General features: G+C 36.1%; 1 protein-coding gene across 3 annotated transcripts in view; it reads right to left on the bottom strand.

Annotated features, from left to right (window-relative positions):
• Window positions 1-25482, bottom strand: part of STK4 (serine/threonine kinase 4) — a 113955-nt gene that overhangs the window by 38546 nt on the left and 49927 nt on the right. For all 3 annotated transcript variants that reach the window (XM_025399880.1, XM_025399881.1, XM_025399882.1), the window contains one exon: window positions 16318-16475. In XM_025399880.1, the coding sequence (XP_025255665.1) occupies window positions 16318-16475 (158 nt within the window). The remainder of the gene's footprint in view (window positions 1-16317; window positions 16476-25482) is intronic.

Genomic DNA, 25482 nt, shown 5'->3' on the forward strand with positions numbered 1-25482 from the left:
AATATATTTAAATCTATGAATTTATGATACAAAAAGAATCACTGGTTATATCTTTGGAGAATGCTAGGGAACCAATACATTATTTTGAAAATGTTAATAAAAATTTAAAAATCAAGTGCATATTCTGTCTTTTCTATATACATTGTACCTGAGATTATCTAAATAACAAAATGCTTCTTACTTCAATTGGTAAATGGAGAAGAAATGATCAAATGTCACCACTTTGTAACCTCTAATGAAACGGCATCCAGACAAAGACCTTTACTGGTTTCTAACAATAGAAAAAGAGAAATGACCATATATCCAGATATTATGAACCTTCTGATGGAAGTATACATACCACCTATGAAATACCCTTGCCAAAAAAAAAAATTGAACCTGATTCTGATCAAGTTTCTAGATCAGCAATTCTCAGTCTGGCCTGCAGACCCCTGGAAGATCCCTGACACACTCTTAGGGGACTCTGTAAGACCAAACTATTTTAATATTAATCTTAAGACACTATTTGACTTTTCTACTGTGTTGACATCTGCACTGGTCATACAAAAGCAGTGGGGGCTAAAACTGTTAGCCTCAGTATAAATAAAAGAGTGGCACCAGTGTTAGCAGTTATTGCATTCTTTACAGTCACTGGCTACAGTTTTTTAAAAACCCTTAAGAATGTCCTTGATGAAGTAGTAAAAAAGGATTAATTTTATTAAAGTTCATGTCTTTTTAATAATATCTATGATGAAACAGGAAGTCCACATATAGCACTTCTGTTGTGACTGAAATACAATGGTCATTTTGAAGCAAAGCACTTGTGCAATTGAGCTGCAAGCTCAACCAGCTGCTTTTTTCCACAGAGCACCATTTTTACACAAAAAAATGACAAATTGTGAGTATTCAGACTTGGGTATCTGGCAGACATTTTCTCAGAAATGAAAAAAGTGAGTCTGTCACTCAAAGGAAAACAACTAAGAGTGTTGTAGCTGATGATAAAATTCAAACCTTCAAATGAAAATTAGTATTCCGGAAAACTTGAATCCACCACTGTGAGCTTGACAACTTCCCTACATTTCGTTAGATACTCTTCTGATGAAACTGGTCATAACTTCAAGGAATGTGGGTTTTTTTTTAATATTGCTTAATGAAATGTGCCAATATTTGGAAGATCCATGTAACTGAATGAACCAACATTTTCCAAATGCCCAATGCATGATGTTACAAAATCACGTGTGAGTAAAAGTTCCACTCAAAATTTTAAAATACTAATGAATTTTAATATACACAGTAAGAAATTTTCACGAATTTAGTTTCATATTCTACATTGCAACTAACCTATAAGAAACCACTACTTGTTGAGTTTTGGTGTAGGGTCAAAGAAGACTATCCACAACTATCTTAAACAGCTATTACAATAGTTATTTTTCAACTACACCTCTTTTTGCTAGGCTAGACTTTCTTCCTGTACTTCAAACAAAACAATATATTACAACAGACTGAACGCAAAACAGATATGATCATCTATCTATGTAAGCCAAAAAATCTGAAAATTGTAAACAATGCTATTTTTCTTACTCATTTGTTTTTGTTTTGGGGAAATAGTCATTTTTCATAGAAAAAATACATTACTGTATAATTAGCTTATCTTAAGTAAATAAATTATTTTAAAATTTTTCTGTTTTAATTTCTAATTCAGTAAATATTAGTAGATATGACTCCCATGGACAAAAGCCCTTTGGGGTCCTCAATAATGTTTATAAGTATGAAGGGGTCCTGAGGACCGCTGTTCTAGATAAAACTACCAATTTATAAGAAACTCAGGGAACATATTAAATAAGACCCCTTAGATGCAATCAGCAATATCCCGAATGAGGGAAACTATATGGGATAACAACTGGGTTTCTCCAACAGTATCTCAAAGTACATGAGCAAGGGTAGCAGAAAGGGAGGGCTTTAAATTAAAAGCGGCTTAAGAGACATATCAACCAACTTCCTATAAATCTCATTTGGATCCTAATTCAAACAAGCTAAAATATCTACATAAATCCAGGAAACTAAACAGTAACAAGGCATTTTTTGGCATTAAGGAAATTTATTACTCCTAATTTGTAAAAGTATGATAAAGGTATTATAATTATATTTTTAAAAGGTCATTAATCTTTTATAAATACATATGAAATATTTAGAAATGGTATATGCCTGGGATTTGCTTCAAAACAAGCAGTGTGGGTGGTGAATAGTGGAGGTGAAGGATTAAATAAAACAAGAATAGTTGACTTGGTGATTGTTGTAACTGAGTAATGGGACATTAAATTTTACCTTACCATTAAAGGCCAGTAAATGTAAGAATATGCACTAATTTTTAGACTCATTTTGAAAAAAATGAACAATAATTTCAAAGAATGTTTTGGGAGAGTTATTTTTGTCTCTATGAAATGGCAGATAAAGTTTCAAATTGTAGATAACTGAGCTCCCAGAAAACATCAAGATGCATTCTTGAGAGTACTGACTTAAGCAGAGGCAAATAAAGCATCTCTTCTATCATATCAATCATGATTTCAAATTATAAATAAGGTAGTAATAATTTTTACCTCCCACCAAGTGTCTGATTTCTAATATGTACGGCCAAAAGCAAAAAGTACAATTTAATAATAAATGAGTAACTGACTATGTTCTGACAATTCAGTAAAGCTTCTTTGTAAAACCCAAAGAAATCTCAACTTACAATCAGATTTGGAGCCCTGATCTAGGAGAGAATGGTTAAGATAAAGTTTCATGGAATCATAGGTTGTTATCGGCCTCCTGGGAAAACCTCAGGGCTAAAATGTATCCTTCCCTACCACAAAAAGCCATGTGAATGGCTTACAACTATCCAGGGAATCCAAACAATCAATTTTGTTCAGGTTCTGTTACTTTTATCAAATTAATTTTGAATTAATGGTTTGGTGGTTTTATATCCTGATGGACCCATTATCACACAACTTCAGATGGATATCAGCTCTCTGTGCTGCATTAGGACTCTATTTTTAATTTCTCTGATATACCAAGGAAAAATCTAAAAGAGCACTAAATATTTCCAGCAAAAAAGGGTACATTGGGCATTAATTTACTTCACCTGAAGTTCTCTCCTTCTCTCCCTTCCTCACTTTTCCCACACATCCACACTGGTAATGCTCCAGCTCAATTACTCAGTACTTCCTGGCCCCATGCCACACTCCTTAGTATCTCCACAGACACACTTCATCTTTCAAAACACACTTCCAATGACACTTATTGGTGCCTTCCCTGGGGTTCTTGCTCTCTCTTTTGGGCTCCTACAGCCCCTTCTTTATGTACTTTATGGATAGAACTTACCAGAATAGCCTAGAAAAATGCCACACAGTACAGATGGTTAAAAGGATGGGCTCTGGAGCCAAACTGCTTTGGTTAAAATCCTCACTGTATCACTAACTGTATAACTGTAGTCAACCACCCCTTTTAGTGTCAGGGTTTTTTTTTTTTTAATTGACAAATATAAATTGTACATATTTATTGTATACAACACGATGTTTTGAAATAAAGTAGTCCCTCCATTATCCACAGGGGATACATTCTGAAAACCCCAGTGGATGCCTGAAACTGTGGATGGTACCAAACCCTATACATTAAGCTTTTTCCCATATGTAAATACCTATAAAGATGTTTTATTTTATAAAGTTATTACAGTTAAGAACTTAATAACTAATAATAAAATAGAACAACTACAACAACAATTCATGGATGGAAGGTTCACATTTGTTCACAATTTCATGGATGGATGATTTGTTCTTACCATAGATCTCAGCAACCTCAGCATATGGTTTTTTCCCCCCTCATTTTTGGTCAAGAACTTTCACCTTTTCTCTTAAAAGAAGCACTTTACATCTTCTCTTTGGCAAGCTGGAATTGCCAGCATTGCTACTCTTGCACTCTGAGGACACTATTAAGCAAAATAAGGGTTTCCTGAACACAAGCACTGTTATACCTCAACAGGTGATCTGATAACCAAATTGGCTCCTAAGTGACTAGGAGTGGGTACCGCGTACTGCACAGATATGCTGGACAAAGGGATGATTCATGTCCCAGGCGGGATGATGCGCAATGGCACAGGATTTCATCGTGTTACTCAGAACGGTATGCTACTTAAAACTTAGAAACTGTTTATTTCTAGAATTTTCCATTTAATATTTTCAGACTGCAGTGGGTAACTGAAACCTCATAAAGTGAACCTCATAAGGAGATACTGTATGTACATACATTGTGAAATGGCTCAATTGAGTTAATTTACATGTGTGCTACCTCACATACTTATAATTTCTTTGCAGTGAGAACACTTAAAATCTACTCTCTCAGTGATTTTCAAAATACAATACATTGTTTATTAACTAGTAACCATGTTGTACAATAAATCTCTTGAACTTATTCTTCCTATTAAGCCTCAGTTATTTTTTTACCCCTAAAATGGCAATAACAACATTCCTACCTCATGGGATGGTTCTGAGAATGAGGTAACATATGTAATGCCTGGCACATAGTAAATTTTCAATACATGTAAGCTATCATTAGTATAATGTATCAAAATCACTTGATTATTTTCCGCTACCTCATAAACTCTCTAAGGGTAGTGACTATATTTGAGTTTAGTTCAATTAGTAGTTGAATTAAATAATGAATGAATTCAGAGACTATGTCTGAGTTTAATTTAAAATGGTGTGCTAACTCTAAGCCGGGCAATTGCTAGGTGTTAGGAATACAAAGACAGGTAAGATAAAGTGAAGGCTGTAAAAGAGCTTGTAGTCTTATCGATTCACACATAGTACACACAGAGAACCTCAATAAATATAGATTGAATTAATATGTGGGGGCCAGTTACTATCAACTCTTTTTATAGAAGAAGTCATAAGAAATCTGAAAGCAACTTCATTTGAATAAACAGGAAATTTACTCTAAAACCGAAGGATACTGAAAGCTAATAATCACCAATACTTGCAAAGTTGATAACTGACTGAAAAGTATTGTGGTTCTCTTAATCTGTGTAAGTCCTGGTTAACTTTATTTAGACTAAAACCAGGAAAAATCTCAATAGAAAGTTTAAAAATGTATCTCGCTCTATTTATTTAAGGTAAACAAGTAATATATTAATATAGTAATATATTCTCTCTGTGTGTAAAGACAGCTAAACTAAAGTTCTCTCCACAGGTAATGACTTTCAAGTTATTTTTAGAAGCTGTCTTTTTTATCTATGCAGCTGTATATGTGCATAGACATAGAAATGGTAGCATGATTTGTGTTTTTTTTAATTTACACAAATTTTACAGTTTGCATTATTTTGTAGTTTATCATTATATAATACACTCATATATGAAAACTATGCATCCAAGAAAGGTGTATATTTTTTAAAAATTTATATATACTATATATACACACACACACACATACATATAGGCATGTTTCTCAATCCTACTCTGTAACATTGAATTTTTTTTTTTTTTTTAAAGACATGGGGTCTCAATCTGTCACTCAGGGTAGTATACAGTGGTGCAATCCTAGCTCACTGCAGCCTCAAACTCCTGGGCTCAGGAGATCCTCCTGCCTCAGCCTCTCAAGTAGCTGAGACTATAGGCATGTAACACCAAGCTCACCTAATTTTTTCTTTTTCTTTTTTTTTTTTTTTGTAGAGATGGGGATCTCACTATGATACTTAGGCTGATCTCAAATTCCTGGGTTAAAGTGATCCTCCCACCTTAGCCTCCCAAAGTACTGGGATTACAGGGTGAACCACCACACCTGGCCTATGTTCTATTCTTATGCCAACATCACAATGCTTTCATTATTGTGGTTTGTGGTATGTTTTAATCTCTGGAAGAATAAGATCAACCTTGTTCTTCTTGTTCAAAAGTATCTTCCATATTTTTATGCAGTTATACTTCCACATGGGAAGTAAATATGGCATAATGTTTAAACATCTATTTATCTAAGTTTTCAAATTTAATAATATAAAATTATAAATAATAATCTCTGTTCACGCTGCCATATTCTGTTTCTAGTAACTCTCTCTCTCGCCTTTCCCCTACTGCAGTTTATAGACACACTCTTCCTTTTTAACTTGATCAAATCTAACAAATATCAGGTCCTTTCAAATATCCTGCTGTTGGTTTTTACCATTCAACTTTCTGGTTTGTTTTCTATTTCATTAAATTCTGGTTTTATCTTTATCCTATTTTTAACTTATTTATAATCTTTCTTGTATTCTAAAAAGAAACTTCATTTAAGGCTATAAATCTTCTTCTAAGTGCCATTGTTTACTGCCTCCCACGGGTTCTGAATTACAGGGATTTGAATTTTGTATAATTCTTATTATTCATTTCTAAATTGTTTATAATTTATATTTTTATTTTCTCTTTAAAGTAAGATTTAGGAATATGTTTTTGTATCTCCAGGTGGGATAAAGTGGCTTTGACTACTTTCTTAATGTTAATTTCTAATTTTATTGCATTATAGTCAGCTAACGTGGCCTGAATAATTTCTCTGTTGAGATTTCTTTTTCAACCCTTTCAAACACTGGCTGGGCATGGTGGCTCACGCCTGTAATCCCAGCACTTTGAAAGGCTGAGGCAGGTAGATCACCTGAGGTCAGGAGATCGAGACCAGCCTGGCCAACATGGTGAAACCCCATCTCTACTAAAAATACAAAAATTAGCCAGGCGTGGTAGCAGGTGCCTGTAATCTCAGCTATTCGGGAGGCTGAGGCAGGAGAATCACTTGAACCCAGGAGGCAGAGGTTGCAATGAGTCAAGATCACGCCACTACAGTACTCCAGCCTGGGCAACAGAGCAAGACTCTGTCTCAAAACAAAAAACAAAAAAAATATAGTTACTCAAAGCTGACAAACACAAGCAATGGGGAAAGGACTCCTTATTCAATAAATGATCCTGAGATAACTGGCTAGCCATATGCAAAAGACTGAACCTGGATTCCCCTCCTTAAATCGTACACAAAAATCAACTCAAGATGAATGAAAGACTTAAATGTAAAACCTAAAACTATAAAAACCCTAGAAGATAACCTAGAAAACACCATTCTGGATATAGGACCTGGCAAAGATTTCATGATGAAGACAACAAAAGCAATTGTAACAGAAATTAAAATTGGCAAATAGGTTCTAATTAAACTAAAGAGCTTCTGAACAGCAAAATAAACTTTCAACAGAGTAAACAGACAACCTACAAAATGGGAGAAAATTTCTGCAAACTACGCACCAAGAAAGATCTAATATTCAGAATCTATAAGGAACTTAAACAAATTAACAAGTAAAAAGCAAATGACCTCATTAAAAAAGGGGCAAAGGACATGAACAGACACTTCTCAAAATAAGACATACACATGGTCAATAAGCATGTGAAAAAAAGATTCAACATCACTAACCATTAGAAAAATGCAAATCAAAAACAATGAGATCTATCTCATACCAGTCAGAATGGCTATTATTAGAAAATCAAAAAATAACAGATGCTGGCGAGGTTGCAGAGAAAAGGGATTACTTATACACTGCTGGTGGGAATGTAAATTAGTTCAATCATGGTGGAAAGCAGTGTGTCGATTTCTCAAAGAACTTAAAAGAGAATTACCATTCAACCTAGCAATCCCATTATTGAGTATATAACCAAAGGCACAGAAATTGTTCTACCATAAAGACACATGCATGTGTTGTGTTCGCTGCAGCACTATTCACAATAGCAAAAACATGGAATTAACCTAAATGCCCATCAATGACAGACTAAAGAAAATGTGGTGCATGTTCACGTGGTATACTACACAGCCACAGAAACGAGCAAGATCATGTCCTCTGCAGCAACATAGATGAGCTGGAGGCCATTATCCTAAGCAAACTAACACAAGGACAGAAAACCAAATACAGCATGTTCTCACTTGTAAGTAGGAGCTCAACACTGAGTACACATGGACACAAAGAAGAGAACAACAGAAATCAGGGCTTCCTTGAGGGCAGAGGGTGGGAGGAGGGTGAGGATCGAAAAACTACCTATGGGGTACTATGCTTATTACCTGGGTGATGAAATAATCTGTATACCAAACCCCCATGACACACAATTCACCTGTGTAACAAACCTGCACATGTACCCCTGAACCTAAAATAAAGGTAAAAAAAGAATAAAACATAGTTGTTTTACGAATATTCCATGTTTTTAAAGTTTCATATATATTAGAAATTTTGTCTATTTTCTGTTTTATCAATGTTGTTAATTGTGTTAGTTTTTTGTCTAACTGAAATGTCAGTTTTGGAGAGAAGAATATTTAAGTCTTCTTGATTAACTTCTTGAAACTATAATTGCAGTATTCTCATTGCTCCTTGTATTTCTATCAGTTTGGGATAAATATATGTTTCATATAGGTACATGACTTACATCTTCTAGATAAAGTATACCTTTCAATAGTATAAAACATATCCTTCCCAGGTAACATTCTTTTGTCTTAAATTATATTTCATCTGAATTTTTTTTTGTTTTTTTGTTTTTTTTTTTTTTTTTGAGATGAAGTCTTGCTGTCTTACCCAGGCTGGAATGCAATGGCACAATCTCAGCTCACTGCAACCTCCGCCTCCTGGGTTCAAGCAATTCTCCTGCCTCAGCCGCCTGAGTAGCTGGACTACAGGTGCGTGTGCCACCATGCCCAATTAATTTTTTGTGCTTTTAGTAGAGACGGGGTTTCACCACGTTGGCCAGGCTGGTCTCGAACTCCTGACCTCACGTGGTCCGCCTGCCTCGGCCTCCCAAAGTGCTGGGATTACAGGCGTGAGTCACCATGCTTGGCCTCACTTGGTATCAATATTGTTTCACCTACTTTATTTTAGTGAGTATTTGCCTAGTGTATCTTTTTCCATTCCTCTGTTTTAAACTTTTCGGTTGTATTTTCTTTTCGTTACATCACTTATAAACAGCATTTAGCCAGAATTTGACTGTTATTTTTATCCAAACTCTTTCTCTTTTAATAGGAGATTTTAGTGCACTCACATTTACTGTGATTACTGATATATTTACATTTAAACTGCTATCCCATGTGTCACTCGGCTCCAGCCACAATGGACTCCTTTCCTTCCCTACACACAATCTATGACCTGTCTCACAGTCTCTGTACTTGTTTCCCCTACCTTCCCGTGACTTGCTTCCCCTCTTCACTGATGTCTCAGCTGAATGTCCTGTCTCTCCACAAGGCCTTTTCTTACAATATCTCTTTACTGTGCTTTAAAAAAAAAAAAAAAAAAAAATTCGCTATTATTACCTGAACTGATATCTGCTAGGGTACTGGCTTAAAGTCTATTTCCTTCACTGTAAACTCCATGAGAACATGGGCCTGGTCTGTTTTGTTCACCACTTTTGGCATTTGGGCCATCTCTTTTTTTTATTTTTGTAATAGAGATGGGGTCTCACTATGTGCCAGGCTGGTTTCGAGCTCCCTTCCACCTCGGCCTCCCAAAGTGCTGGGATTACAGGTGTGAGGCACTGCACCCAGCCCAGGTTATCTTAAACTAAAATATTACAGTGTGCTTTTGGAAGATTCATGAGCCAAACTGGATTTAAGTTTCCAGCTTGTGTGGCTTTCTGAATGGCAAAATAGGAAGGTCTGAATTCTCATAAAATATTACATTCTTTTCCAAAAATGTGATCTGCTAATAGAATACAAAATACCAATTTTAGAGACTATTGCATTTTCAAGCACCTTTTATATTTTAATCACTATGTATCTTAAACATTATTAGAAATCTTTGGGGGGTTTCTAAACTTGGCAAATAGGCAATTCACTTTTAGAAATGGGACAAATATTCAGTTTCAGATGAAAATATGAAGTTTTTGTCAGTATAAAATTCTGCTACTCCTGATTAAATTACTTCCTATTTGCCATTTTGGGCAAAAAGGTCATTGGAAAACAGCAATTCCCTTCATAGAAGGAAACAGAATTATCTTTTTTCATAATTAAATACTGTCTGTCTAGAAATCGTAAAGTCTGTAAGAGACTGTGAGGGAGGCTGGGCGCCGTGGCTCACGCTGTAATCCCAGCACTTTGGGAGGTCAAGGCGAGTGGATCACGAGGTCAGGTGTTTAAGAGCAGTCTGGCCAAGAGAGCAAAACCCTGTCTCTACTAAAAATGCAAAAATTAGCTGGCTGTGGTGGCAGGCACCTGTAATCCCAGTTACTCAGGAGGCTGAGGCAGAGAAGTGCTTGAACCCGGGAGGCGGAGGTTGCAGTGAGCTGAGATCATCGCGCCACTGCACTCTAGCCTGGGCGACAGAGTGAGACTCCATTTCAAAAAAACAAAAAGCGATTGTAAGGGAAACATGTTAGCAAGTCTGACACATATCCTTCGTTAAGCTTTCAGGAGATTATTCAGAACTTTCTTCACTCAAAGGACTAGCTCTTTATTTGCCAGATGTCACTTACAAACATACATTTTCCATATTTTATGTGCTTCTTTGGTACCTCCAATAAGAGTATAGGAAACTCAAAAGGGGAATAACAAGGAAATTTACAAATCATACAATGTTAATAAAATAGAAATACATCCTTATCTCTGAATTTCTATAGTATCTAATAGAAAAGAAAACAAGAAATGTATATAAAGATATACTACTCTAAAAACCTTTTAGAACAACTTTAGTGGGTTAGAGTCACCAGGAGGACAGGTTAAAACACCAATGGGTGCTGTCCCTAGATATTCCTATTCAATCCGCCTGGGGTAAGGCACGAAAAACTGCCTTTCTTTCTTTTTTTTTTTTTTAATGAAAGAATCATTTTATTTACATCCATAAGATTTCAGAGGAAAAACTATCAAGGATATAACAAATTAACATCAATTTTTCTACATGTTCTCTAACCATTAAATTCATAATTCCTTCAAATTATATGAGGATCAAGCTCTTTGGGCAATCACAAAGTATATTCTTAATGCAGTTGACAAATTATTTCAATATACATTTTTTACGTACCTTTACTATCTGCAAAATATGGAAGAATATGGAAAAGAACAGTACAACTGCGGCATCTAGGGCTGACTGCCTGCATGAACACCCCACATTGCTGCATGATCCCAGTGAGGTTTCATTCTTTCTCCTTCTCAAAAATTTCTTGTTACCCCTTCACGTCTTCTTAAGTCCTTCAAAACTTTGCCTTCTTTTGATCACCATTTTCCTCCTCTTTCTTTTCTTTTTTATTTTATTTTATTTTATTTTATTTTTTATTATTATTATACAGACATTTCTCAAAAGAAGACATTCATACAGCCAACAGACACATGAAAAAATGCTCATCATCACTGGCCATCAGAGAAATGCAAATCAAAACCACAATGAGATACCATCTCACACCAGTTAGAATGGCGATCATTAAAAAGGAAACAACAGGTGCTGGAGAGGATGTGGAGAAATAGGAACACTTTTACACTGTTGGTGGGATTGTAAACTAGTTCAACCATTATGGAAAACAGTATGGCGATTCCTCAAGGATCTAGAACTAGATGTACCATATGACCCAGCCATCCCATTACTGGGTATATACCCAAAGGATTATAAATCATGCTGCTATAAAGACACATGCACACGTATGTTTATTGCAGCACTATTCACAATAGCAAAGACTTGAAATCAACCCAAATGTCCATCAGTGACAGACTGGATTAAGAAAATGTGGCACATATACACCATGGAATACTATGCAGCCATAAAAAAGGATGAGTTTGTGTCCTTTGTAGGGACATGGATGCAGCTGGAAACCATCATTCTTAGCAAACTATCACAAGAACAGAAAACCAAACACCGCATGTTCTCACTCATAGGTGGGAACTGAACAATGAGATCACTTGGACTCGGGAAGGGGAACATCACACACCGGGGCCTATCATGGGGAGGGGGGAAGGGGGAGGGGGGAGGGATTGCAGTGGGAGTTATACCTGATGTAAATGACGAGTTGATGGGTGCAGCACAGCAACATGGCACAAGTATACATATGTAACAAACCTGCACGTTATGCACATGTACCCTAGAACTTAAAACTGCCTTTCTAACAGTTTCTAGGTGACGCTAACACTGCTGGTCTGGGACCACTTTGAGAACCACTGTTCTAGACTATTATTTCAAATGCTTGCTTTGGGATCAAGGTAAGAGCTATGTAACAAGAATATCAACAATGAAGACAGTTTTCATTTGATCTTTGTTGGTAGAGCAGCTCATGTATCTCTCATCTCAATTTTCTTTTATCTCCTAGTTTGACTTTTTTTTGTAAGAGACTTTTATAAGTAAATTATCTTGACACTCTGAAGGTACAAATAGAGTAGAATGTTATATCAGAATGGGCTGGCTCAAGCACATATAAATCCAAACAATTTAATGCAAGAGTCCCAATATCAAATGCCCCTAAGTGCCAGACAGGTCAGACAGTTAATACGAATGAGTGAAGTAGGCCAAATAGTGTGAAGAATTAGAGAGGTCATAGCTAAAGAGGGCAGCTACCACTCAGCTCCAGACAACCATTAACCAATAATATAGGTTACTGTAGCCAGATCTTTCACATTTTCAAAATAAGCTGGAGATCCAACACTTTGTGTAAAATCTCTTAAGTTTTTAACATAAGCAATTAATTTTAAAAATTTAAACACCGTATAGAACACACAAAAAGGTCTGTGAGCTGGATCCTGCCAGTTTATGACCTCAGATTTAGAAGAAAGTCTCAGGAGTAATACAAGTCATGCAATGTGCTAACCTGGTCACTGTGTGCCATGGGCCCACTCCCTCTAGAAGTCATTTACTTCCAAAATAAAAAGTACCTTCTCTAAAGACCTACTAAAGCTCCTCTGTATAAGTAGCTTGCCCACCAAAACAAGTTTCCTGCCAATGATCTTAGTATGAGAAAACTGTGGCAAAGAGAAATAAATTCTTTATATGCTGAAACTACTGATCCAAGAATAATGATTAGAATTAAAGTTGGACAAAAGGCCTGAATAGACATTTCTCAAAAGAAGACATACAAATGGGCAATAGGTATGTGAAAAAATGCTCAACATCACTAATCATTAGGAAAATGCAAATTGAGACCACAATGAAAGAGCCAGTGCAGTGGCTCATATCTGTAACCCTAGCATTCTGGGAGGCCTGGGCAGGAGGATTATTTGAGGCCAGGAGTTCCAGATGAGCTGGGGCAACATTTCCAGACCTCATCTTTACAAAAAATTTAAAAACCAGCCAGGCATGGTGGTCTATACCTGTAGTCCTAGCTACTCAGAAGGCTGAGGTGGGAGGATTACTACAGACCAGGAGTTTGAAACTGTAGCGACCTATGATTGCACCACTGCACTCCAGCCTGGGAGAATAAGCAAGACCCTGTCTCTTAAAAAAAAAGAGAGAGAGAAAGATATCATCTCACCCTAGTTAGAATGGCTATTATCAACAAGACAGGAAATAACAAATGCTGGTGAAGATGTGGAGAAAGGGGAATGTTCATACGCCATTGGTGGGAATGTAAAGTAACAAAACCATTATAAAAAACAGTATAGAGGTTCCTCAAAAAAACTAAAATAGATCTACCATATGATCCAGCAATCCCACTGCTGGGCATATATCCAAAAGAAAGGAAATCAATATATCAACAAGATATCTAAACTCTCCTATTTATTGCAACACTATTCACAATAGCCAAGATACGGAATCAACCTAAGTGTCCGTCAATGGATAAACGGATAAAGAAGATGTGGTATCCAAACAATGGAATATTATCCAGCCAGAAAAGAGAAAGAAATGTTGTCGCTTCTTTTATTGCAACATGGATATTACTGAAGGTCATTATGTTAGTTACAATAAGCCAGAGACAGAAAGACAAATATCATATGTTCTCACTCAAGCAGGAGCTAAAAAAGTGGATCCTATGGAGACAGAGTGAAGAATGATGGTTAGCAGTGGCTGGGAAAGAGGTGAAAGCGGGATGAAGAGAAGTTGGTTAAGGGGTACAAAAATATAGTCAGAGAGAAGGAATAAGTTCCAGTATTCAATAGTACAGTAGGAAAATTATAGTTGATAATTTATCGTATGCTTCAAAATGGCTGAAGATTTATAATGTTCTCAAAGAAAAGTGTTAAAGGTGATAGATATCCCAATTACTCTGATTTGATCACTACACATCATGAACAGGTACTCAAATATGACATGTACCCTAAAAATATCATAAACAAGATTTTTAAAAATTAAAAAGGATTAAAGTAACTGGTTTTTCAAAATCTGTAACATTTAAAAACAAGGAAACTGGGCTTAGAAGTACTACAGATTTGAGGATTCTCAAACATTCTATCACAATGGTGATGTGATTTGGTACCCAGTAGTTAAACATCTTTGCCTGAAGACTGGATAAACTGAGAAATCAGTCCTTATGCACATGTTGAAGACAACTATACAGGCAACATGGAATAGATGCACAATAATTCAAATTTCAAAGGTCTACTCAGATTAGCAGTGGCAGCCTGGTGCACTGTGTTAAGGATTCTGAAGCTGAACCCTGATTCAGTGGAAAAGATGGGTGTCAAAGGCCTAGAAGAGGGAAATAGTAGCAGATGTGCCCCATATTTGGCTACCTTTGAATAGTAAATAAAAACACTGCACCTGTGTTCAGAAATTCTAGTTCTCCTATAATGTATTAATATAGCAACTAGAATAATACCTTTTAAATATAAATAGGATCAAGTCACCCCTCCCAGTAGTCTTTCATTCCATTCAAGAGTAAAAGCTAAAGTTCTTTTTATTACATAAAAAGCCCTACATTATCTCGCCCTCCATTATATCTCTGATATCATTTCCTGCTGCACATCCTATTGATGCCATTCCAAAACACACTGTTTCTTTGTTGTTCTGTAAACACACTAGCCACGTCTCTGCCTCAGGATCTTTGAATCTGCTATTCCCACTGCCTAAAAATCTCTCCTCTGGATATTTACATAGTTCACATTCTCATCTTCTTACCAATGAGAACTTCCTTGACTACTCTATTTTTAAAAAACTACACACACATACACACACACACACACTCTCTCTCTCTCTCTCTCCTAACCTCCCTTTTGCTTTGTATTTTTTACAATACTTGCTACCATTTGACATACTAAATACTTATTTTCCTTCGCCTAGAATGAAACCTCCATGAGGGATGCATTTTTGGCTGTTCTGTTAATGACTACATCCCTAGAATAGTGTCAAAAACATGACATTCAAAAAAAAACAAAAACAAAAACAAAAACCAACAACAATAACAACACTGGATAAGTAAGTAAATGAACAAACAGGTAATAAAACAAATGAACCTGGATTCTATCATGGGTTCAGTGACTAACCAGTTAATTTGCCTCAGATGAGTTATTCTGGTCCTCAAAGGATCCCTACCATTAGTTGTATAAACTATAACATTCCCGCCATTTTATAAAAGTAGAAATTAAGTTACGGAAGAATGGCATCATTTCCTCTAAGCCAGTCAGTAGTATAGTGGAAAGCCAGAACTAGACAGGTCTATCAGAGTTCAAGCCCAATGCCCAATCTGAGCTCTTTTATAAACAACGGAATTATGACAGATGAGGATCAAACTTCAGAATTTAAGAATGTAAAAATAAAAAGTTCCTGAAGAGAAAAATCTTTACTGGTAATAGTCAAGAAGAAAATGCAGACTCCTTAGCTTACTTTTTCCCAAAATTTTTATTGCTCTACTCCTTAAATTCCTATGAACATTAATAAGTGTCTACGGTTGAGGGAAAATGTTCCACAGTAGAGAAAGGAAAATACATCCAGTTTTTCATATGAAACTGGAATAATTATATATTCGTCTTCTGAAAAAACTGAGAATAATCCTTTCAGCAGGGTTAAAATTAGGAGAATAGTTAGCAAAACAACAAGGACACCACAAAACAGCATCAATCACCCTCCAATCTAATTCTTAAATATAAAATCGAAACCCCAAATAAACTATTAAAGACAGTTGCAATTTCATTTGATGATTGAATACTTCTCTCACCATGAACAATTTCAAACTGGACAAAAAGAAAAAGTGAATATGGATTTTGAAAGCAAAAAAGATGCCACTAATCAGGGACCAGAGAACTGCTCAAACATCAATCAAAACATTGTCCTTCAGCTCAGCAGACACTGTCAGGGATGGTTTAGGAGACTCAAAATGCATAAGAAAATGCTTGGGCACTTTCAGTGAAATGACGTAATTGAATGTGTGATGTTTCAAGTAACTTGCCCCAAAGACATAACCATTTACTTCCAACACTACTTACAAACTCGTAGTCTCCATCCTGTGGTATTTTCCAATCTGAAGAATTTTTCAGTGGACCAGGTACACTCTTGCCAAAGCTGTTGATCTGGTTTTCCTTTTCTTTTTGTTCAAAATATTCAAGAAAAGATGGTTTTGCAGGCTGCATGGTCTCATCCCTTCCTGAAAACCAAGAAAAATGAAAAATGAAAAGAAAATCTCTAAAATTTTAGATAAGTTTAATAGACCTACCTCCAGATGGGCTACAATCTCTGGATCAGTGGATATTTCGGTTAGATAAAGGACTCCTTCAAGAATCTAGTGAAACTAGACAAAAACGCACACATGCTTGCTCAAAAAATTCTCATGGAATTTCAGAAGACTTAAGATTTCCCCTAAAATACATTCATAGATTTCCCTGGGGTCCCTTTTCCTAGATGGAAAGATTTGGGTGATGCAATAATTCTGATAATCTGCAAATAACACATTTGGAGTCTCCTATAGCAAATAGCCCCTATAATATTTAGAATGAAACAGAAGTGACCAAAAATATTTATTTAGCATCTATCATATACAATATTCTCTACAGGCACTTAAGTAGGAAGAGGGGATGATACAGTAGGGTAACTTTCTTTGATAATCTCATAATCTAACTGGAATAATGAGAAAAATATACATGAAAAAGAAAACATAAATAAATCACAATTAATCCACTCTATGAAATATTATGTAACTTTAAAAATACTATCTACATACGGCTTACAATAAACTTAAGGGAAAAAACAGGATACAGTATTATATATACAGTAAGATTTTGACTCTATAAAATCATATATAGGAGAAAAAAAAAACTAGGGGAAAATACCCAAAATGTTAACAGGGTTCATCTCTGGTAGCAGCACTATTGGTGATTTTATTTGCTTCTTACGAACATTTTTTAAAGAAGATGGTATTGAACAGGTATTAAATAAATAGAACTGATTACAAGAATTATACGTGCCCAGTTCTTGCAGGCTGTGTGGTCAGGGAAGATTGGTAAAAGGGGACTTAGACTGGGCCTCAAATCATCCTGGAGTAAAGCATCAGCAGTTACAAAGCAGCAGTAACCATTAAGAGAGCAGAATACAGCAGCTATTAGTTACTAGTAACAAGAGCAGAAAGAATAATTTTACCTGGCATGATTTAAAAATCAAGCTAGCTGAATGCACCTGTTTCAAAAGTTGAAGTATCTTTGTGCCTGTGATTAGTATTCTAATATAGGGAGATACAGGAAGTATTTTTCATTGCTTTCCATGAACATAGGGGTTTATATGGCCCTTTCCCACAGTAAACAGGAAAAACAACCAGAAGGTTCAGCACCTTAAGAAGTAGATGAGAAGGTATCTAGAAGATAAAGAACAGCAAGTGTTTCTCTCCAGGCACCCTTGGTCTATGCAATCTTACTTATTTCATGACACTTCCTAGTCCAGTTTCAGGCCAGCCGCCCTACCTCTCAGAACATTTGTTATTTTTCTCACTATCACCATTGCTAAGATCAAGAGCAGCCAATCCCATATCTGCCCACATCCACACACTGCCAATGGCTTCCTACTACACTGTTTTCTCCTCACTAATTAAGAATTAAATACATTATTTGTTAGGACCAATCAGCAAGTATATAGTGTTTTGTTTTGTGTGCTCTAGGTATGATGTTAGGTACTTTTCATGCTTGTTTTCATTTTTAAATTAAATTTAAGGCACTACTTCATAATATAGTTCTGCAGGAACTACAACAAAATAAAACTTGTAAAAATGGTGGTGCATTGGATTTGCCAATGAGTCGGGAAACTATGTTCTTTTGCTCAGTCCCCTCCTCTCAGACCACCAAAGGAGAAGACTGGCTCAGAGACAACTCTGCAGCAATCTTACACATAATCCTACACATTAAAAAAAAAAAAAAAAAAGTATTCAGAGAATCCCCTAAAGTCAAGCAACTTCAAAAGTGCTGCAAACTGCTGGCATATATAATACACAGTCTACTTTTATACAAAATATCTCAACCCGCTGAACAGAATAGAAAGCTTAGAAACAAAATAAAAAGTCCAAATGGCTACCTGAATAATGGGACAGCTATTTGAGAAAAGATTAAATTGAATCTGTATCTCATACCTTAAGCCTGGAAAACTCCAAATGGATAAGAAATCTAATTGCAAAAAATGGAAACCTTTAATACTGAAACAAAACGTGTGAATGCATTTAAAACCTGGTATGGAAAAGGCTTTCCAACTATGATATAAATCCAGATATAATTTTAAAAATGGTTAAAAACCTTTTATGTGAAGAAAACACCACAAATTTTAAAAAATTAATAATCACACACACAAACCTCATAAGCCAAGACAGAAGACAAATGACAAGCAAATACCATTAAAATGTTTTAAAGAATTTTCTTTTTATTTAAAGAAAATTTTAGCCAGCCGTGGTGGCTCACGCCTGTAATCCCAACACTTTGGGAAGCCGAGGAGGATCACCTGAGATCAGGAATTCGAGACCGGCCTGGCCAACATGGTGAAACCCCATCTCTACTAAAAATACAAAAATTAGCTGGGTGCGGTGGCAGGAGCCTGTAATCCCAGCAACTTGGGAGGCTGAGGCGGGAGCATCACTTGAACCCAGGAGGTGGAGGTTGCAGTGAGCCAAGATCATGCCATTGCACTCCAGCCTGGGCAATAGAGTAAGATTCCACCTCAAAAAAAAAAAAAAAAAGAAAAAGAAAAAAGAAAGAAAGAACATTTTAAGAATTATTTATATGTTAGGGAGATAAGCTCCCAAGACCTTCTTAAATCAAGGGAAAGACAACAGAAGAAAAGAAGAAAACTAAAGACTTGAAAAGATAAAAAACACACAAAGATATCCAACGGGTCCTTAAACATGAAAAAATTGCTGAGCTTCACTCATAATAGGAGAAATTCAAATTAAAACTACTTAGAGGGACCATTTCTTACATTTCAGACTGGCAAAGCTTCAAAAGCTTGAAAACACACTATCTGCTGGCAAGGCTGTGGGGGCACAGGCACTCACACATTGCTGACCTGGAATGCAAAATGGCATAATCCCTGTGAAGGGGATCTGACACTATCTAAATATCAAAATGTGAAATTGGGAAAGGCACAGCAACTTGTTGTGTTGTATTTGAACTGAGGTATTATGACCTCATGATTTACAAAAAAAAAAAAAAGACATTTCTGAGCTTTCTTCATCAAAAGGCGTTGGAGCAATGACACTCCAGTACAAATAAGCACGTGTAAGTGGCTCAGATATTGGTTTCCAAATACCATTTCCTGCTAAAAGGAACTAGAATTACTTAAGAAAAGCAGGTGATTCCAAGTCTAAGGCAGGAAAATTACAAAATGGACCTGAATCTGGAATATTTTTTGTGCCAAAAAAAAAAAAAAAGCCAGCAAGTACTCAAAAACTGATGGGGACATATCAAAAGGATACAGGAGCCACCTTGAAGGGCCCTCACTGGCAAATTTTGAGACACTCTGAGCATCAAAAAGAATGCACTCAATAAGAGATCAGAGCAATAATCTAAAAGTGAAGGAGGTTTGGGAGAGAAGCGAGAACTCTTCTTTAGAAACGTTACTATTTACGCTGGGCACAGTGGTTCACACCCTGTAACCCCAGCACTTTGGGAGGCCAAAAGAGGAGCATCCCTTGAGCTAAGGAATTTGAGACCAGCTTGGGCAACATGTTGAGACCTTGACTCTACTAAAAATAAAAAAAATTAGCCAGGCATGGTGGTACATGTCTGTAGTCCCAGTTACTTGGGAGGCTGGGAGGTCAAGTCTGCAGTGAGCCATGATCATGCAACGGCACTCCAGCCTGGGAGACAGAGTGAGACATGGTCTCACGAAATAAAAAGGAAAAATCACTCTTTGACCACTTTATTGTGGTAACAAAAAAGAGCATCTCCTTTGTAGGAAATACAAACAAAAGAGGATATCTTCTTTCTTAGGAAATACACACTTAAAATTTGAGAGTAAGCTGCATATATTACACACCCACCTCTCTCTTTTCATTATTTCTGTCACTTGTGTCTATTTATCCATCCATCCATTCATCTTTATATATGCACAGATAAATGACTAAATTGAGTTTATCAATAAAAATGGTGACTTCTGCACAGAAATAACAGGTAATTTAAAACTTTTTCTCCAATGGAATTTACAAAAACCATAAGGGCATCATTCTTGTTTAAAAAGTATTATATCCAACAATATATTTCTATGGTTCTTCATTAATTCCTTTCAGTTGCAATACAGGTGGACTTAAGAAATTGAATCTTTAAACCAAGGATGATGAAACACTAAAGATAACATTTCTGTGGTCTAATTCTAAACCATGTCATAAAAATCAAAGAAATGTCTGTTAAGCGAGAATATAATCATTTGTCTAACTTCTGTCACTGTTCAGATGAAAAAGTGAGAACATCTGCCTTCCTCATATTTGAGTTCTTCTTTCTTACCAAACCACTTAAAAATTTCTAATTTTTGAAGTTAAAACACCAACTGTTCTTTGTCTCTTTCAACAATGAAAATCCACAAATAAGGAAGTCTATCTAAAATATATTTGCTTTTACCTTCTGATATCAGTACCAGGGACCTGATTATACCTGACATTTACTAGAATTCAAATTTCCAAAAACTAAAGTGAAATAAAAAGAGAAGTTTTTTATCTAATCACATATTTAGATATAAGCTGCAAGTAAAATGCACATATGTATTAGAAATTTAATTATAGCAAAATGTTTAGTTAAAATGTTACATTTATCAGACTGCCAAAAAGCTGAAGTTGATTTTGGAGACAGAAGAATGGAAAAATCCCTCTCCTCAAGTTTTGTTATGTATATTTTACCACAATAAAAAAAAAAAAAAAAAGAAAAGGAAAGTAAATCCCTATTCTGCAGTTCAAAGATTTAGATTCCAGTTCTGACTATACGATCTTGGTAAAATCACAGGTTCCCAATCTGCAAAAAGAAGACACAGGGCTAGATTACATCTAATGTTCCCTGAAGCTTTGAAAAGTTCCATGATTTTATGACTTGGCAGTAGCATATGAAAACATATTTATACTCAGTTATTAATAACTATTCAAAAGAAGAAGTTCTTATCTCTAGTAGGATTATGATACTGGATGCCTCTAATCTAAAACATGCTACAACTAGATGTGTACAGGCATAAAGCAAAGACCAAAGTGAAAAGTAGTTGAGACTCAAGAAATATTTTAGTGACAAGAATATCTCTGATTCTTTGGATTTTTTGTTGTTGGTGGTTTAACAGATGGAAGAGGTGGCTCAAACTGTAATAAAGATGTCTAGAGATGCAGATGATAATAATATTTTATGGAACTGAAGTGAAAAATTGAATGAACTGACTGATAGGGGAAGCTATTTTAACTGGCAAGAAACAGCAGACATTCAAAAAGTTAGCTGATCCTTGCATTTAGTTATTTCAGAAATTAAATGCCTCCACCATAATGGTTCTTTCCTTATGTGTGAGAGTGCTTCACCAACATGTTAAGTTTATATGAAGAAGACAGCATTCCTATTGTGAATAACACTGTCATTAAATTGTAGCACCTGTCCTAAGTCTGATTTTATAGACTGATAATAACTCTCAGTAAACAGATTTGCATTCCTATCACAATTAGTATCTAAGATAAATTATTTTTTTAAATTACTTTTTTAAACCAGGCCACAATTTCCTCCTGGTATCTTCATCCTCGCCTTATGCCCTCTCACAATGACTCTGGGCCTGGTTATCTAACCTGCGTTGGTCTTTGAGACAACAGCAAATGTATAGCAAGAAGAGACTTAAAAATTCTTGTGTAGGGTAGGCATGGTGGCTCATGCTTGTAATCCCACCACTTTGGAGGCCAAGGTGGGAGGACTGCTTGAGCCCAGAAGTTCGAGACCGGCCTGGGCAACATAGCAAGACCTGGTCTCTACAAATAATATTTTTTTAAAAAAAATTAGCTGGGTGTGGTGGCATGCACCTGTGGTCTCAAATATTTGGGAGGTTGAGGCAGGAGGATCACCTGAGCCCAGGAGGTCAAGGCTGCAGTGAACTATGATCACACAACTGCACTCCAGCCTGGGTAACAGAGCAAGACCCTGTCTCAAAAAAAAAAAAAAAAAAAAAGTCTTGTACATTTTACCATAATATAAATAAACCTGAGACTGCTAGATGGTGAAATACTACGTGGAGAGGCCCAAATTAGCCATCCCCCGCTGTTATGGCACCAGCTGACCACAGAGCAGAGCTAACCAGCTCAGACTAGAATTGCCTGCCTACCTGAGACCAACCTAACTGCCAACCTACAGAATCATGAATCAAGTTAAATAAAATGGCTATTTTAAACCACTAAATTTTAGGGTGGTTTATAATGCAGCAAAAGCTAACTGATATAGTTTCAGTATCTCTCTCTCTCACACATAAACATACACACACACACACACACACACACACACACACACGCCTAAACATACACCCCTAAATCTACAAAAACAATATATTATTTGGAAACTTAGGTTCAAATTCAACAAACATTCACCAAATACCTTCTAAATTTCAGGCTTTCTACTAGGTGCTTTTGCATAACGGTCTCATCCAAACTGCATGACCACCATATAAAGCAGAGGAGGAAAAGCCTTACACTTAATAGGCATCTACCAAGTGCCCGAAAATGTACTATTATCACTTAATCCTCAAAGAGTCTTTTGAGATATGTGTTATTATGCCCCTTTTACAAGTGAGAAATTTGCAGAAGATCTCTAAGCTAGTAACCGACAAGGATGGGATTTGAATGCCAAATGTCAGGTTTTAAGTTTAGTGAGCTATATCTCATACTGTACAGTCTCTAAAATCAAAATAAAGATTCTTGACATGTTAGGACTGCCATCAAACTAAGTGCAGAAAGAGTGGGGAAATGTAATTTTCCCAGTAACCTTATCTTTGAACTTTTCTTTCAGTACCCTTTAGCTAGATAGATGATCAAGTGTGCTGGACAGCAGCCTATCAGGTTGAAAAGCATAATCATTCCAAGCTGATGAAAGGCCATGCTGTCCCCCAGGGCTTCAGCTGGCTGTTGGGTTTTTTTGTTTTAACTTGAGCTAGCGTATTTTTCCAGATGTATCGCAAGAAATAAAGATGTTCAGCTGAATGATAATACAAGAAACCTAAAGCCATAGAAAGAATGGACTCAAGAGAGAAATCAAGCTTTGAAAATAACCACATCTTGCTCTGATTCCTTTATCTGATGCAGGAAATGCATGAATTCGTATACTAAGACTGGCCTATTTTTCTTTGTAAGCAGCATTTGTCAAGCTAAACGAACAATCTCTCTAAGCCTACAGACAAAGCAGTGAATTCATAAGCAACTGTATCTTCCATTTATTTTCCTTTGAAAAATGCTAGTAAAAGCAAAAGGAATCAACACCCAAATGTCCATCAGCTAATGAACAGATAAACTAAATGCAGTATATCCATACAGTGGAATACTATTCAGCAACAAAAAGAAATACTGATACATGCTATAACATGGATAAACCTTAAAAACATTATGCAAAATGGAAAAAGCCATTCTCAAAAGGCCACGTTATATGATTCCGTTTACATAAAATGTCCAAAATAGGCAAATCTATAGAGACAGAAAGTAGATTAATGGTTGCCCAGGGATGAGAGGAAAATGAGAATCGCTTCTCGGCCTTTTGGCTAAGATCAAGTGAGAGGAGAATGAGAAGTGACTGCTAAAAGGATTAGAGTTTTTTGAGGGGATGATAAAAATGTCTTGAATTCAATAGTGATTAAAGTTGCAACACCTTCTTAATATCCTAAGAAAACACTGAATTCTGTGCTTTAAAATGGCAAATTTTATGACATATAATTATATCTCAATTTAAAAATAGTGGCCAGGCATGGTGGCTTATGCCTGTAATCCCAGCACTTCAGGTGGCCAAGGCACGAGGATGGCTTGAGGCCACGAGTTCGAGACTAGCCTGAGCAACATAGTGAGACCCTGTCTCTACAAAAAAAAAAAATTTTGTTTTAATTAGCCGGGCATAGTGGTGCACACCTGTAGTCCCAACTACTCAGGAGGCTAATGCAGAAGGATCACTTGAGCCCAGTTAAAGACTGCAGTAAGCTATGATCGTGCCAATGCACTTCAGCCTGGGCAACAGACCAAGACCCTGTCTCCAAATTAAAAAAAAAAAAAAGTAGAACTTTAAAAATTAGATGTAGAACTTCAAAAATTAGATTGTGGTGATGGTTGCACAACTCTGTGAATAAACTAAAAACCATTAAACTGTACACTTTAAATGAATAAATTGTATGGTGTGTAAATTATATGTCAGTAACTCAATTTTTTTTAAGCAGCAAGACACCTTTCCTTTACTATTTGCTCTTATTTCTAGATTCATATGAAGTACAACATAATGCCTGGGTAGTCGTAACTGGGAAGAAGCTTGACCAAAGACTGAAGCCCACTGTTCCATTGGAATGACCATCTACTAGACCTTAAACTTCATGACCTTCAATTTCAAACCTTCATTTTCCAGACTGTCACTAAGTAAACCACAATGGTCAATCTACTATTTCCTTAATTCCTACAATGACTCTTTTCTACTTAAATCGTAATTAATTTTGTGCAAACCAGAGAATTGGGCAGAGCCTGCCTTTTTTTCTGTTTCGTGCATGAATGTTGGCAGGAAAAAAAGAAAACAAAAAACAAAACAAAACAAAAAACTCTGGTATTCCTGCAAATGTTTTCCTCTGGCTTGGAATAACATGCCTTAATGTACAATTCTTATCACAGGGTTTGTTTTTTTCTAACATTTGTTATGAGTGTGTGGTTTTGGGTTTTGTTTTTGTTACCAGGCACCTAAGTGCTTTACATGTATCAGCTCATTTAATTACACTGGTTACTATCCAAGTAGCTGTGTATGGCCATAAATATTCCTTTGAATGTCCTTTGAAACCACTAAGAATTGTTGGAATCATAAGTTACAAGGTTCCCTGGAGCCCAGAATAACTCTTCCAGTTAAGCAGTTTTGGTAATTGCCTCTATATGAATTGACTTAATTTCTGGGCAATGGTGCTCTAGCTATTTTAATTCTGGTGAACTGAAATATATCAATTCAAAGAGATCT

This window comes from Theropithecus gelada, chromosome 10, assembly GCF_003255815.1.
Source record: "Theropithecus gelada isolate Dixy chromosome 10, Tgel_1.0, whole genome shotgun sequence".
NCBI classification, from domain to species: domain Eukaryota; kingdom Metazoa; phylum Chordata; class Mammalia; order Primates; family Cercopithecidae; genus Theropithecus; species Theropithecus gelada.